A 16,817-nucleotide genomic window follows, 5' to 3' on the forward strand; every position below is an offset into this window, starting at 1 on the left:
TCGGTGTCAATAAGGATAATCAATATTGGCCTTTAAGGCAATAAACTCCTGGGTAGCAGGAAATATGAAGCTCGCTACTAGGGGGAAGGGAAATGAACATGGCTCCAACATAGGCGGTGAGTTATATGGGCCGGTGGTGCCCGGGCTCCACCAATATTCAGAAATGTGGGCCCGGCTCCACCAATGTTTGGGCTTATATTTAATCAGAGCCACCCAGTGTATAGGCTGGACCAGGACAACTGCCCTGGGCCCCATGCTTTGGGGGACCCCGTGCTTCAGGGGGACGCGGGGTACAGGGCGGCCTGTAGGGTTAGTGGGGGACCTGGCGCCTGCAGCAGCAAGCAAACTCGCCCCCACTCCACCCCTTCTCCCAAGCTCCCATCCCACCTCTTCCCACCCCTGTTCTGCCCTCTCCCCACCCCCATTCCACCCCTTCCCCAAGTCCCTGCCCTCTTCTTTCCAGCTTCTGCCCACTCCCCCGAGCGACACTGGGAGCTGGCGGGGCGGGCTGGGGCTGGGTCGCTTGCTGCTTCTGGCACCAGCCCCCCCACTAGCCCCTCAGACCACCCTGGACCCCACATCCCCCTGAAGCGCGGGGCCCCCCAAATGATGGGGCCCGGGGCAGTTGCCCCGGTCCGTCCAATGGACAGGACAACTCTGCTTGGACCCATTCTGGGCACCACCAAAAATTATACAAACCTTGCAGTCCTGGGCTCCAAGTGTGAAGGGGAAGTGAGGACAACAGAGCACAGCAGACAAGAGGCTGATGCGAACGGGCGTAGGCCAGCCAGTGTGCTGTCTGGGCAGTGGAGTGCAAATCCTGGGAAAACGCAGTGGTGTCAATTTCGTATTTGCGCAGCTCACTGAACTGCTTCCCGTTGTGTCGTGGGCCTGTCAATCTCTGCACCAAGAAATGGCCTGGGGAGGGAGTGTGTGCAGGTCAGAATTGACATGCTCCGGGGGGGGGAGCCCGAATCTAGCCCTGGATTAGTAGTTCTTGTTAAGAATCGGTCGATAAGGCATAGCGTGTGCATTTGGGCCATTTCCTTTAATAGGCTGGAGGCTGTTTTGTAAAAAATCCAAAGGAAAGTAGGGTCGAGTCAGGCCAATCAATAACGTGCAGCACGGGAGCAGCTGCTAGACATGGACCTTATTGCTGGGTACGGCGTTCAAAAGAGCGCTCGGAGCAGCTGCTCAACTCTGCCCCTCTGCATTTGGCACACCGTCCTCCATCAAAGCCAGATCACACCGGCTCTGATTTAAGAGCAGATTGGCTGAGACAGTGGGACAAATTCATCCCTGGCATAATCCACTGATGCCTCCCAGGGATGAGTCGGGCTCAGCGTATATCATCCGTTCCCTTTAATTATCTGTTTCCTTGAGATGAGCCCCACCTCTTGCCCCGTCCTGCTGGCTGGCGTGCGCCTTCCCCAGCCTTTGGACCTGACATCTCCCTCTAACTCGCCTCCTTTACTTGAGCCGTCTGATCTCCGCATTGCTTTGCAGGTGTGTTCTGTAGCCACCGCAGCCCACAACCAGCCACCTCCCATTCCTTTGTTTATTTCACTGGGACTTGGATGAGTTTTGATCAAATGCACTGCCACTGGCTAGCCCTTTGGAAACCCTGAATCCATTGTTAAAATCTCATGCCAAACCCTCTGGTTCTCAACCCAAATCACTTGGACATGACCTTAAAAAAAAAAAAACCAAAAGAGAGAGACACCCCCAATGGCTGTTCTGTAGCCGTCAAAGATCTCATGGAACTTTCCTAAGAGTAGAGATTTTCCCATAATTCCCCTGCCCCCGCTCTTGTGCAGCGTGCTGTGCTCCAGTTATTCATGGGGCTGCTGCCTTCCATCCCAGAGGTGGCTGCATTTTGGGTGTTGGATGAATGTCTAACCCATTGGTCAGTATTTGTTACGGGTCCCCCTCTGTGCCTGATCCACAGGGAATCTAGAGTCTTATGGCTCCAACTAGAAATCTTTGGCTCTTAAACTCAAGTTATAGCAGCTCGTGCTATTAGCTCTGGAGATCCCCAGTGCATCTGCCCAAGATGGTGGCTGTCACATACACAGCTGACAAAGCACCTTGAGATCCTTCAGGATGGAGGATACTGTCGAAATGCCGTTGATGAGTCTCCAGACGTTACTATTTGAATGTCTGCATCCATCCTTTCTACGGTCCTTCCTGCAGCTCTACAAGGACTAAGTGAAGTTTGCAGTTAGATTTGATTAGAAATAAACGTCTGCGCCTTTTAGGCAGTTGATTCTCGGGAACATTTAGATTTTTGCTCTGTTGGGATGCAGTCTCAGCCAGACCAGAAGAGCCGCTCCTCCGGGGTCAGTGGACCTGCTATGCAGTCTATCTAATCTAATGGATCCAATCTACAGTGGGGAAGTAGGATGGGATCCCAAATGCCCCCACATTTGGGGGGATTTCAAAAACTGCCTGTGGATTCAGATTTGACTTTTTGTAAACAGGTCCCTGCGAGGTGACTAGTGATTTTGAGTGTCCCAGTAGTTGGGGTTTCAACTTGAAATGCCTTCAAGGGACCTGATTTTCCGAGGGTACTAAACATCTGGCCCCTGAAAATCAGGCCCCTTTAAAATCTCTGTCTGGTTATCCCCCAAATGGAGGCACCCCAAATTATTCATCACTTTTGGCCCTTTCTTCATAATGGGCTAAATAAAATTCTGGATCCCAGCGCCCCTGTCATAAACATACAGCTAAGGGTAGCAAAAAATCCCTCCTTTACCTATAAGGGGTTAAGAAGCTCAAATAACCTGGTTGGCACCCGACCAAAAAGGACCAATAAGGGGAGAAGATACTTTCAGATCTGTGGGGGAAGGTTTTTGCTTTGTTCCCTTTGTGTGTTCTCTCTGGGTCAGCGAGGGCAGGGAGAACACATCTCCTAAAGCCAGACCTGAACTAAGCATCTAAGATTACAAATTGTAAGTAATAGGAAGGAAATGCGTTAGATTATCTTTTATTTTAGTTTGTGAATTTTCCCTGGGCTAAGAGGGAGGTTTATTCCTGTTTTTTTGTAACTTTAAAGTTTTGCCTAGAGGGGAATCCTCTGTGTTTTAAATCTTATTACCCTGTAAAATTACCTTCCATCCTGATTTTACAGAGGTGCTTCTTTTACTTTTTCTTTATAATAAAGTTCTGTTTTTAAGAACCTGATTAGTTTTTAGTGTCCTAAAAACCCAAGGAGCTGGTCTGTGCTCACCTTGGTTACTCTCAAGCCTCCCCAGGAAAGGGGGTGAAGGGGTTTGGGGGGATATTTTGGGGAAACAGGAACTCCAAGTGGTCCTTTTCCAAAATCTTTGTCTAACTCACTTGGTGGTGGCAGCGATACCATTCCAAGGACAAGGAAGAATTTGTGCCTTGGGAAAGTTTTAACCGAAGCTGGTAGAAATAAGCGTAGGGGGTCTTTCATGCGGGTCCCCACATCTGTACCCTAGAGTTTAGAGTGGGGAGGGAACCTTGACAACCCCAAAGCCCCAGTGCAGTGGTAAACATAAAGCACAGTGTTCACCTCTGATTTCGTCTGATACACATTATATATTCCAATACATGTGCATGCAGAGCTCTGTCAACGTAAAAATCTGCACTCCAACAACTTTCACTGTCTCCCTTTTGCAGGAAAAATCAGCCGAATGGCCAGGGATCCCTCAAGAGGCAGGGCTCTACCTCAAGCAAAACGCCTGTCCTGACGCCGCAGGCCATCAGACACATCTGGGTGCGGACAGCCTTGATTGAGAAAGTGCTGGACAAAATCGTCCAGTACCTGGTGGACAACTGCAGGTAAAGAGGGGAGCAAACAGCTGGCAGCGCAAAGGTTTTGTTTGTCGGACCAAGGTGCGCCGCGTCTTTGCAGTAGCGAATGTCGTCCGTGTCCCATCTGTAAACTCAGAGCTGAGCAGAAAAAAGTTAAAAAAAAAAAAAAAATTCCCCAACAATTTGTATTTTGTTTCTGAAACAGTGTGAAAATGTTTTGAAGTTTCAGTTAAATGTCACCGTGCGGGAGAGCTCAAAGAACCAGTAAAAAAATCGTACACATTAAAAAATATATATATATTTTTTTTACTACTTTTTTTAAACGTTGCAAAATGTCAGCTGGCTGTAGTCTAGGGGTAAAATTATCAAAGGACCCTAAGTCAGTGGCTCTCAATCTTTCCAGACTACTGGACTCCTTTCAGGGGTCTGATTTGTCTTGAGTACCCCCAAGTTTCACCTCACTTAAAAACGACTTGCTTACAAAATCAGACCTAAAAATACAGAAGTGTCACAGCATGCTATTACTGAAAAATGGCCGACTTCCTTGTTTTTACCACATAATTATAAAATAAATCGATTGGAATATAAATATTGTACTTACATTTCAGTGGATTGTGTATTAAGCAGTGTAAACAAGCCATTGTCTGTATGAAATGTTAGTTTGTACTGATTTTGCTAGTGCTTTTTCTGTAGCCTGTTGTAAAACTAGGCAAATATCTAGATGAGTTGATGGACCCCCTTGGAAGACCTCTGCGTACCCTCAGGGTTACGTGTGCCCCTGGTTGAGAACCACTGCCCTAAGTGACGTAGGCACCTAAGTTCTGTTGACTTGCAAATTGCAATAAGAATTAGACACCGAAGTCATTTAGGCGCTTTTGAGACTCATAAGCGAGAAGCTGTAGCGTGCCAGGGGAGCACGTGCCCTCTGCGGAGGAAAGGAAGAAAGGGGAGAAGGGAGCAAAAGGAGGTGAGGAGTGAAAATTTAGAAAACGGTAGGAAGATCTGATTGGGGTAGGTCAGTCCTGTGACGACATGTTGCCTTTATTTGGAAGGGTTATGTTTGTGACGGAGATTTCCCCCTTCAAGGCTGGCAGAGAGCTCAGGCACCTTGTGGAAGTGATGCATTTGGATTCTAGCAGACATGGCCAAGCTCTTTGGCATTCTACTCAAGTCTCCTCCTGCATTGGGCTCCCCAGCGAGGTTGTCCTCACCTCATCTCCTCCACCCCCACAGCTAACACAGTAGAATTAGGAGTATACTGGGGAGACTTTGGTGGCCTCAGAAGAAAGGAATGGTGGAAACCCTGAGGCCTGGCCTAGGCTAGTCACAAAACGAGAGCACTTCTGCGGCCACTGAGGATGTAACTTGCTTTGCTCTCAGTGCTGCTCTTATCGATGGAGATGTATGCTTGGCTGTGCAAAGGAGAATGGCATTCGGGGGGAGTCCACAGGGGCAGTTAAAGTATATAGACTCTGTCATTCTCCCGCAGTATTTCCAAAGTCTGGGTTACGTTTTCCTTGGCAGCATGTCAGAAGAGGAATATATTTTCCTGTTCTATCTTCCTGTTGAGAGAGAAGAGAAAGGTCTTTGTGAATGTTCAAAGAAAACTATTCTGTTGGTGGCATCTGATCCCAATTTGCTTAAACAGCCATTTGTGATTTGTGTGTTGGAGACGTATGGAGCATGGGGGTATTTTGGTTCAAGACCTCCGGGCTAACTCTCCTCCTGTGTTAAGCAGGTTTTCCCCCTGATAGCAGGGTAGCATGAGTGAGGCCCATGATCTCTTTCAAACACACCACAATGCTGCAGAAATGCACCCCTCTTTCAGGAGTATAATGGTTACTTCCTCAATCTACAAGATTTGGGGACATATCTTCAAAGTTAGGTGAGCGCGATTGCCTAAAAGCATGTGCTCTGCGAGGTGCACACGAAGCATGGAGATATACATATCTGGTGCAATGCAAGCACAGGTAGTTGTGGGTGCCTGATTGGACAACCCAACCTTCTGTCAGTAAAACTGGTTCCCAATCCAGTCTAGTTCTGTATCTGGTCCCAATCCAGCACTGCCAGTCTTGGGTCCTGGACCTAGGATGAGGGGTGTCTTGTCTCTTTGCTTCTAAAACAGCATCAAGGTTGTTTTTTGTTTTGTATTGTTGTGTTTTCCTTGCTGACTATATTTGAGTCCATGCCGATTATGCTGAAAAGTTTTCTTTAAAGCGAGAGAATATTCCTGATCAGTGGGATTACATCACTTCTTGGTGGCTTAGTGCTGTTCGCCTTTTGGAAATCGGAAATAGCATAGAGTTTGAGCCCCATCTAGTGGAAGATACAAGCAAAATAATATTATGTTCAGAGAGACAAGATGGGTGAGGTAATCTTTGATTGGACCAACTTATGTTGGCGAGAGAGACAAGCTTTCAAACCACACAGAGCTCTTCAGGTCTGGGGAAGGTAAATACAAGTTGGGACAGATTGTTAAGCATAAGGGGTTCACACATGCTGTAGGAGACCTCTTAAAATGAAGTGGGCAATTAAAGGTTAGCAGGCAGTGTGGGCGGTGTTACAAATTGTCGTAAAGAGCCATAAAACCAGTGTCCCAGTTAAGTCCAAAGCTTTTGGTGTCTAGCCGAGTTATGAATTTAAGTCCCCAGACTCGTCTATTGAAGGTGTTGAGTTTTCCCTTGAGGATAAGTATTGAAAGATCAGATATGGAGTGATCACTGTGTGAAAAGTGTTCACCCAAGAGTGCTACGGTGTTTTTGTCTTTGATAATTTTCTGTGAGAGTTCATTCAAGAGCATAGTGGTTGTCTGGTTCCACCCACATAGTTGTTATTGGGGCATTTGATGCACGGGATGAGGTACACCATGTGTTGTGATAGGCGTGCGTAGGACCCATGGACCTTGAACAGTGTGTTGTGCGGGGTATGGATCATTGTAGCAGGGGAAATGTGTCTGCAGGTTTTGCATCTATTGTTCTGGCAGGGTCTGGTGCTGCTTTGAGTTGCTGTGTCCTGGTCTGTAGGGAGCTTGCTTCTGATGATGAGCTTGGCAAGGCTGGGAGGTTGGTGGAGGGGGGTTGGGAAATATTTCTTTCAGGATGTGGTTTCCATCAAATATTGCTTGATGATTTCCCCCTATGGTTTCCAGTGGGGTGTGTGGTCAGTGGGTTGTTATTGTTTTCGGTATTGAAGCAGGCTTTCCTGGGAGTGCGTGGGCCCATTCCATGGTGCGATCTACTTCCCTGGTGGAGTGTCCTTGTTTTGTGAGGGCAATTTTTAAGTGTGTTTAGGGTGATCCCAGCCTTTCTCGTCAGAGCAAACTCTACAGTAACTGACTACGTAGCTGTAGATGACGAATTTCTTCGTGTGTCTGGGGTGGTTGTTGGATCTGTGGAGCTAAGTGTGGTGATCTGTGGTTTCTTGTGTATTGTGCTAAGAGCAGAGCTACAATGGTTGACTTCAAGTCTACATAAAAAAAATTGTTCATAATTTTATATATAAACATATTCTAAAAATAGATTAAATCACTGTTTTTTCCCTTTTAGTTGTGATCACCTTAATGTTGAGCCTGTCTAAGAGACCCAGGTAACTCGATTGTCTGCAGTTGCCGTTGGGATGATCGCTTGGCTGTAGAATTACTATTTAATAAGGTTTTGCTTCAAAACTGAGCCTCTCCTTCTGCAAACTTTTACCCCCGGGCATGTGCTTACTCCCACTACCCTTCCAGTGACTTCAACAGGACTGCGGGGAATAACAATATGCTCCGGAGTGCCTGTCCGCAGGATCAAACCCGAAGAGTTGGCCTGCAGCTCTGGAGAATGCGCACGGCTGTGTATCGCTCCCCTGAGGCTGTGCTAGGAGCTAGTAATGGATGGCATTTTCAAAAGCAGTCGTGTGACTCAGGAGCAAGTACCTGTGGCAGTCAATGGAACGCACGCTCCTACATGACTTGGGAGCTTTTGAAAATACCAACACTTGACTCTAATCCACTTTTATTTTTTATTCCTAGCAAATATTATGAGAGAGACGCTTTATTGGCAGATCCTGTTTATGGATCAATCCTAGCTTCTCTCCTTGGTAAGTACTTTCATTGTTCGCTCCGGGGGCTTTAGGGTTTTGTTTTGTTTTTTGCTTATTGCATTTTCCCTGAAGCAGGGGGGGAATGGAGACAGATCATCTTGTTTTACTATTTGATTGCTGGCTTTGATGATAGAGCAGAATGGAATTTGGTTTTATTAAAGCACTTTTCTAGGTCTGGTGTCCCACAGCAGGGAATTGGAGGTACTAATCGTGCAGTGGCTGTGTATTATGTGCTCAGCAATATTTCTCTTGCAGTCTCCTAACAGCACCTGGTTTATTAAGCGAGGGAATTTGGCCCGAACACCAAGGTTATAACCTGTGCTGTGAGATCATTAGCTTCACCAGACATGAGCAGAAAGGGCCTCAGTTTAACCTCTGACCTGGAGGATGAGTGTGAACAAATGTCTGTTCTTCTTAAAGATCCTCTCTCATTACTGTCCTCCTAGTTGGGCCGTGTGCACTAGAATATACCAAGCTGAAAACAGCTGACCACTACTGGACAGACCCGTCAGCAGACGAGCTGGTTCAGAGACACCGGATCCATGGAGTTCACGGGCGCCAGGACTCGCCCTCAAAACGCCCAGCGCTGGGAGTAGGTATTTGCAGCCTGCCCCTTCCCTGTTGTTGGCACAGAAGGAAACCCCACAAAAGGGCAGAAGGGTGGACGGGTATTTAGATAACACCCACGGGCAGCCTCCACCTATTGCCAGGAACGGAGAACACTTTTGTGCATGCCTTCGTCACAGCGGAAAGTCCATTTGGCTCCAAATGTCCCCTCTAACCGCGTCCCAATGTAGGGAGGCTTGAGATCCAGATTTGAAATTTTGTGGCTTGAGATGCCAGGGGTTTCATCTCCTGTGCTGATTCCCTGACATGGGGAGCAGCAAGCCTCTTTGGCCGGGGTGAGGCGGCTTTTTTGAGGGACCCAGGGCTGCAGAAAGTAAGTCCATTCAAAAAGAGATTTCTCGAGATGCCCTTTTTAGTGGCGCTGCCGCTCTGAGCGGCCTCTTCGTACAGTTGCAACTGGTACCATGTAACCTGCATGCTGAACCACGGCGCTCGTGTCTCCTAGATCCGGAAACGGCACTCGAGCGGGAGCATGTCAGAAGACCGATTTGCAGCTTCGGCTAGAGAATACGTGGAGTCTTTGCACCAGAATTCGAGGACGCACCTGCTGTATGGGAAAAATAATGTCCTGGTCCAGCCAGTAAGTATCTGAGCATCGAGTGTGTTGAGTTCATGTGACTGGAGCGAGATTAATACTGGCTGGCTCAGCGTGGTAGAGCCAGGAATGGAACTTGAGTATCCCGAATCCCCAGCCAGTGCCTTATCTGGACCATCCAGGTCCAGAGGCAGCATCTGAATCCGGAGCTGGCTCAATGGAAGATGGATGCGTCATCTGAAAGAGCCTTCAGGGATGGAAGGATGCTGAGTGCCATCCTTTCTGGCTCAGCCCGGGTGTTGGGTGGAGCTTTAACTCCTTTCCCAGGCAGAGACCTCACTAATGGTACCCAGCTCCCCGTCCAGTTAAACTGTGATATGTACTGCCAGTGAAAAAGGAAGGAGAGAAATGGAATCAAGTGGGGATTAAAATTGGCCAATTTAAATGGGTTTATACCCCTGCCCATCAAACGGACCTCCTCCCACATCAAACAGATGCTAATAGCAACCTCTCTAATAAGAGAGTGGTCTAATGGGGTGGGAGTCAGGAGACCTGGGTTCTAGTCTTGGCTCTGTCACTGACCTGCTGCATGACCTTGGGTGAGTCATCTCACTTCTGTCTACCACTGTTCGCCCATCCCCACTGTGTTTTGTCTGTTTAGATCAGGGGTGGGCAAACTACAGTCTGGGAGCCACATCTGGCCCTTTTAATCCGGCCCTTGAGCTCCAGCTGGGGAGCGGGGTTGGGAGCTTGTGCCGCTCTGCACGTGCCGTGACTCCGCGCAGCTCCCAGAAGCAGTGGCATGTCCGCCCTCCGGCTCCTACATGTCGGGGCAGCCAGGGGGCTTCACACGCTGCCCCTGACCCCCAGCGCTGTTTCCGCAGCTCCCATTGGCCGGGAACCACAGCCAATGGGAGCTGCGGGGGTGGCGCCTGCGGACGGGGCAGCGTGCAGAGCCGCCTGGCCATGCCTCTGCATAGGAGCCCGAGGGGGGACATGCTGTTGCTTCTGGGAGCTGCTTGAGGTAAGCGCCATCTGGAGCCTGCACCCCTGACCCCCTCCCACGCCCCAACCCCCTGCCCCAGCCCTGATCCCTTCCCACCCTCTGAACCCGTCAGTCCCAGCCTGGAGCACCCTCCTGCACCCCCAATCCCTCATCCCCAGCCCCACCTCAGAGCCCACACCTCCAGCCACAGCCCACTCCCCCCCCTGCCCCAGCCCAGAGCCCCCTCCGCACCCTGAACTCCTCATTTCTGGCCCTACCCCCAAGCCCGCACCCCCAGCCGGAGCCCTCACCCCCTCCCACACCCCAGCCCCCAATTTCGTGAGCATTCATGGCCCGCCATACAATTTCCATACCCAGATGTGGCCCTCGGGCCAAAAAGTTTGCCCACCCCTGATTTAGATTGTAGGTTGTGTGTGTGTGTGTGTGTGTGTGTGTGTGTGTGTGGTACCTAGCACAATAGGGGGGTGAGTCTTTTATATCAGTTAGCCCTGCAATGCAAAGAATAATTTTGCATTTCAATCATTTAATATATAGTTTAGAAACCAGTGAATGGCTACTTGTTTCAAAGCTCTTGTATCATTCCAATAGCACGCCTCAGCCACTGAAGGGTGGACGGACACGGATGCACACGTTTTAGGAATAGTTTGGGGGGTTGATTTTTTTGCTCCTGTCCAACAAGGTTGTTTAGCAGGGTTGATGTGTCTGCCTAATTTATTTCTGGTGGGTTTGGAGGTGTTAAATCTGCCCCCAGGATTGATGCTGGGAATTGACAGTGTCAGACACCCAGAAGACACATTTGCTACTAGATCTTACCTGCAGAGGAAGGGCAGCTGCTTGAAAGAGGGTTATGAGTTTATAGAAAACTCTCAGCCCTGTCAGGAGCTTTAATTTATTACCGTTTCTGCAGCCTTAAGTGCCTTCTCCGCGCTCCTATTCGCAGACCACTTGCCAAGGAATAAAGAGAGGTTGTAGTGAATTAGTTTGTATTATAGTAGCGCTTAGAGACCCCAGTTGAGATCAGGCTCCCGAGCAGTAGGTGCTGTACAAACACAATGAGAGACAGTCTCTGCCCTCCGAGCTTACACTCTCGAAAAGGACGAGAGGAAAAGGGAGGGAGTGAAAATGGAGGCCCAGAGAGGGGAAGTGCCTTGGCCCAGGTTACACGGGAGGTAGAGCTGGGAATAGGACCCTGTGTCCACTGGACCAGAGTGGATCTGAAAGAACCTGCTGTCACTTTTAAGCCTCGTCCTTCATCCCTCTCTGATTTCCAGAGATATTGAGCACCCACAGCTCCCATTAGCTGGATTTGTGGGTGCTCGACTCTTCTGCGGATCAGGTACGCCAGAGCCCTACTTGTTAGTGGGGGAGATGTGAGTTTGAACATCATGGTGGCTAATGGCCTAACTCCAAGTGCCACTGGAAGTGGACGAAGCACTGAATAAGCGTGGCTAATTGTGGGGACAGGTTTGGCCTGTTAGGGGATCTCTCATGATAGCTGACTTATTCCTCAATGACACAAATCGCGATTTCCATGTGCTTTTCTTTGTTTATCGTTTTAAACAGAAAGACGACATGGAGGCAATTCTTGGCTATCTCTCCCTTCATCAGTCAGCAGACAGCTTGACTTTGAAATGGACTCCCAATCAGCTCATGAATGGAACCCTGAGGGACTCGGAGCTTGAGAAAAGGTAACATTCCCTTTGCTACGTCTCTGTCTTGTATACTTGACACAGGTAACTGTAACAGGAGTAAGAGATAAGCAACAGTGCTGATTTAACTGAAGGGAGCATGGTCCATCAAACAGGGCACTGGGCTAGGAATCAGGAGACCAGGTTCTGTTTCCGGGTTCTGCCACTGGCCTGCTGTGTGTTCTTGAGTGAGTCACTTCTTTGCTGTGCCTTCGGTTCCCTTCTTGTTGTCTGCTTTATCTATTTAGATGGTGACCCGTTTGGGCCAGGTGCAGTCACTTACCATATGTTTGTACAGCGCCTCGCACAACAGGGCCTTGATCTGATGAGGATCGCTAGGTGCTGTCATACAAATAATAGTAATAATAAAATGCAAAGATATTTCAGCAATTTTCCAGAATAATTTATTATGAAACAAATTCTGGACACTAAGAAAAATGAGTAAGATTTACTGGGTGGCAGTGCTGAAATATTTCTTGCTTTAAATTTGTGCTCATTGGGACAGCCTCATTGGATCACAGAACACACACACACTGTTACCCTAGCATACCTCAGATCATATGCTTTTGCAAACAATATAATCCAGATTTAGGACCCATTGTAAAGGAACAAGTCTTATTTCAGCGATCCAGGGCTGCAGAACTAAAAGTCTGCCTCCCATTGTCACGAGTCTCATTTTTCGGGTGCTTCCCATCGCAGGATCTCAAAGCACTTTATAATCCATCCTCAAAGCAGCCCTGTGATATGATTACCCCTGATTAGAAGAGTGGGCCCTCTAATCCAGTATTCTGGCCCAGATAATAACCAGTACCTGCTGCTTCAAAAGAAGGAGAAAGAAATCCTGCAGTAGGCAGTCATGGTAGAATGTACCCTTAGGAAATGTTTCTTTCTAACCCGCGATGATTAGGCTTCAGGGCATAAACAACTAGAGGTTTCATATCCCTTCAAAGCTGTTTTAATTCTTACCGTTATAACTCAGGAGTGTTTTGCATTTGTTAGGAAGCTCCAGTCCTTCTTTGAGTCCCACTATGCTCCTGATCTCAATGATAAGCTTCTAACCTGTGCAACTTATTGTCACAGTTCAAGTGAGGGATCTTGCTTCCATTGAATTTCATTGGTGCGTGCGACATTGGGCCCCCTGGGGCCTGACTTCTGTCGCACATAATTTGTGGCAAAATAGAACCCAGGTGTCCTGAATCTCAAGCACAAAACCGTCTCGCGTGTTATGCTCTGGGCACTTGATTCTTGTATTTTAGCCAGTAGATTAGTGCTGTTTGCATGGGAGGGCAGTGACTGTGAACCGGCAGGCTCCAGAAGTAGATGTTATGCTAAACTAATTCCTCTGCCTTTTACTTCACCATAAATTCCACTTAATCGGCCAAGTTGAGTAAGCTGCTCTTAATTTAGTGCCGTGCTTACGCTTTTACTGGGCAGTCTGGCCACTGATTATTAAAACATTACATCTCTTGCATTTTTTTTTCCTCTTAGTGTGTACTGGGACTACGCCTTAATAGTGCCGTTCAGTCAGATTGTCTGCATTCACTGCCATCAGCAACGTAAGCATAAACCTCCTCATTCCCCGGGGTGCTGCAAAGGCTCGAGGGCCTTGTTTCTGCAGGGGGGAATGTTAACGCTGTTCGTGTTTTATTTTGCTGCCTCTTCGGCATTTATTTCCCTGCAGGCAGGCAGTGGTTTATCTTTAAGTTTCTATGCGGAAGGAGCCGGTGAGAACTTCTCAGCGTAAAGCTGTTCCAATGAGACTTGACTTTGTCCTAAGTGTTAATGTAACCCAATGCTTCTGGGTGGGTTGTTGGCAGCAGGGATCACACCTGGGACCTCTGAATCTAAAAGCATGAGCCTCTCCTCTAAAGCATCCAGCTGTGTTAGCCAAGGCTGCAGCAGGCTCAATCCTCTCCAGATGTGGCCGCACCACTACAGGCAGTGTAAGCTGTGAGTGCTCAGTTGCTCTGAAAATCTGGCCTCTGCTTTTTAATTATTGTGGGACAAAAGGGAGCAATTTTTAATTAGTGGATGCCAAGTAATTTTATTTTAAAAAATTACTAAAAATATGTATGCAGTGTTGTTGTAGCCGTGTTGGTCCCAGGATATTAGAGAGAGGAGATGGGTGAGGGAATATCTTTTATTGGACCCACTTCCATTGGTGAGAGAGACAAACTTTCCAGCTTACACAGAGCTCTTCTTCTGGTCTGGGAAAGGTGCGCTGAGTGTCACAGTTAAACACAAGGAGGAACAGATTGTTTAGCATAAGTAATTAATATTTCAAGGGACCATTCAAGATGAAGTAGCCAGTTAACACCGCTCCAGTCATAGAGGGAAAGGAGGGGGAAAAAATGAAACGAGAAATGCCAAACCTGCAGCTCTCTCTCCATTGCTAGGATGATCAGCACCCCCCCACAACACACCTTTCAAGAGCCATGGGTCCTACACATGCCCATCGCAACATTCACTGCAGTAAATAACACTGGTGTGAGTGAAACGTGACCATCACGACACTCTTGAATGAACACAGAGAAAAATGATCAAGGACAAAAAGCCATATCCCCTGTGGGTGAACACTTTTCACAAAGCGATCGCTCTATCCATCAGTCTTCAGGAAACCTGCACAACATCCTCAAAAGACAAGCCTGGGAGTTTAAGTTCATAACTTTGCTAGACACTAAAAAGCACGGACTGAATAGACACACTGGATGGATGGTTTATTACAACAATCTATGACCCACTATCCACCCCCACCGCTTCTTTTATTGCATCAAATGACCTTGCTATATTTATACATAAATATATACTCAACAGGGACATACATAAATATAAATACATATACTCAATAGGGACATACAAATTGTTCTAGTGAGCTAACGCACCACACTGCCTGCAACTCTTAACTGCCCACTTCAACCCTTTTAGACAGAACAATCTATTTCTCAGTGGTGACCACCTCCATCATGCTACCCCTTCTGCTAAACAATCTCCCCAACTTGTAATTATCTTAGACACTCAGCTTCCTTCCCCAGTCCTGAAGAAGAGCTCCGTGCAACTCAAAAGCGTGTATCCTCAACCAACAGTTGTTGGTCAATCAAAGGTGTTACCTCACCTGCCTTCTCTCTCTCAGATCCTGGGACCCACATGGCCACAACAATAACACTGCCCTCCCCTTTTTAATCTACGAGCCAGATTTAAAAAGGGGTCTTATTAACGAGTTAGGGTAACCCATCGGCTAGAAGAATTGAATTGCTATCACATCAGGATGTGGCTGCTGGAAGTAGTGCCGTTTTTCTGTATCACATAATGTTTAAACATTATTGGGCATCCAATCGGAAAAAACCCCAACCCGGGTCATAACTCATAGAAAGAGTCTAACTTTGACCAAACTTGGCAGAAATACAATTCTAAATTGTACAATTGGCAGAAGTCCAATTATAAATACAACTGATAATGCAACTATGTGCTCAAAATAATACTGTTTTGGAAAGGGTGGGAAATATTTACCTCCAAGATAATATATTTTATGCATTTTTTCCATATTTTTGCCATTGATTAAAGCAGTGGCTCTCAACCCAGGATGTACAGGAAAATGTATAAAATATATCGAGTGGAGGCTAAATATTTCCCCAACTTTCCAAAACAATGCTATTTTGAGCACATAGTTGCATTATTGCTGATATTTAGAAGATTTCTGCAATTTAGGTCAAAATCAGACTATGTTTCTGTGAGTTATGGCCCTTTCTGTGCTTTTATGTTTTTGGGGGGAGGTTGGATTGGATGTTCAATACAGATTAACCATTATGTGATCTAGAAAAGCTGCACCACTGCTAGCCGCTACATCCACCCTGGTGAGGAGCACCAGATATGTGCCTGACCTGTGAGCTTAATGAAATGAATGTCCAAAATGGATTCAAGCTATGTGACCCGAGGTGCCTATGATAGCGTGCAATGAAATTGCCAAAGTCAGGGCAGCCTGCAAAAAGGAGAGCAGATTCTTCCAAGACTGGCGGTTTTCACCAACCAGTCACAAACTGTGCTCCTAACACCCGTCCCCAACACTGGTTATCAAGAAGCCAAAACAAAAAATCATGCAGCCCCCTTTATCGCATTCCAGTCTCAGGCTCCCAATCAGCACATAGGCCCAGTACAGTGAGAAGTTATTTAAAACTCTGCTCACTATACAAAATGTTCTTCTGGTCCCCAAAGGGCTAGCCACATCATCAGATGAATACTGGTTTGGATCTTACCCAAAATACCACGCTGCCAGCCAATCCTTTAGTAGCTAAAACTAAAGGTTTATTAGAAAAGAAAGGAAAGAGAAAAGAGTTGTTAAATGGTCAAAGCAGTCAGATCCATACATATGACTTCAGAGTCCATTTATCAAGTTCTTAGCAGCATTGATGAGTTTGCTGGCTTGTAAAGTCCCTCTGGAACACATCGACAGCTTGGATGGGTCTATCCGTCCTTTGTTCAAACCTTCAGTTTGTAGAGAAGTTACTCCAGAGGTGAGAAGCAGGATTGAAGACAAAATGGAGAAGATGCAGCTGACTGTTTATATCCTTTGCCATGTGGCCTGTACATCCTTTGTTCCAAACACAAGCACATGGGCATGGAAAAGCTCTTGGACTAGTCCCCTGTCCACAGCCATGTCTTGCTGACTCATCAGTGTAGCCCCGGCTTCTCTCAATGGGTTCATTGTACAGCTGATGGCCTTTGATGGACCATTAAGCAGGCTGGATAATGCTGATGCCAATATGGTGTCCCCCAGAAATACAAGTTTGAGAGATCAATATACCACACATTTATAACTCACAATACAAAGATGATGCATACAAATAAACAAGATTATCATACTTAGCAAATCATAACTTTTCCACTGATACCTTACCTGGCATATCTTGTAAGATTCATTGCCATTTTGTAATATTGGGATCAATAATGGTCACCCATATTCCATACAGCATCAGGGGCTGGTAGACTATCTATTTGTTTAAACATGCTGTAGACATCATTTAAAAAAAAAAATCAATGTTCATTGCCTGCCAAGGCTCCCTTTACTCATAGACTCATAGACTTTAAGGTCAGAAGGGACCATTAT

The 16,817-nt window shown here is 47.0% G+C and overlaps 1 protein-coding gene across 6 annotated transcripts in view; it reads left to right on the forward strand.

The window, feature by feature from the left end:
- The window catches only part of SGSM2 (small G protein signaling modulator 2), a 133,642-nt gene that overhangs the window by 83,344 nt on the left and 33,481 nt on the right, over positions 1-16,817 (forward strand). For all 6 annotated transcript variants that reach the window (XM_005298885.5, XM_065573324.1, XM_005298887.5 and 3 more), the window contains 6 exons: positions 3,646-3,807; positions 7,790-7,857; positions 8,307-8,452; positions 8,933-9,067; positions 11,592-11,716; positions 13,205-13,272. In XM_005298885.5, the coding sequence (XP_005298942.2) occupies positions 3,646-3,807; positions 7,790-7,857; positions 8,307-8,452; positions 8,933-9,067; positions 11,592-11,716; positions 13,205-13,272 (704 nt within the window). The remainder of the gene's footprint in view (positions 1-3,645; positions 3,808-7,789; positions 7,858-8,306; positions 8,453-8,932; positions 9,068-11,591; positions 11,717-13,204; positions 13,273-16,817) is intronic.

Source organism: Chrysemys picta, chromosome 19, assembly GCF_011386835.1.
Source record: "Chrysemys picta bellii isolate R12L10 chromosome 19, ASM1138683v2, whole genome shotgun sequence".
Taxonomy (NCBI): domain Eukaryota; kingdom Metazoa; phylum Chordata; order Testudines; family Emydidae; genus Chrysemys; species Chrysemys picta.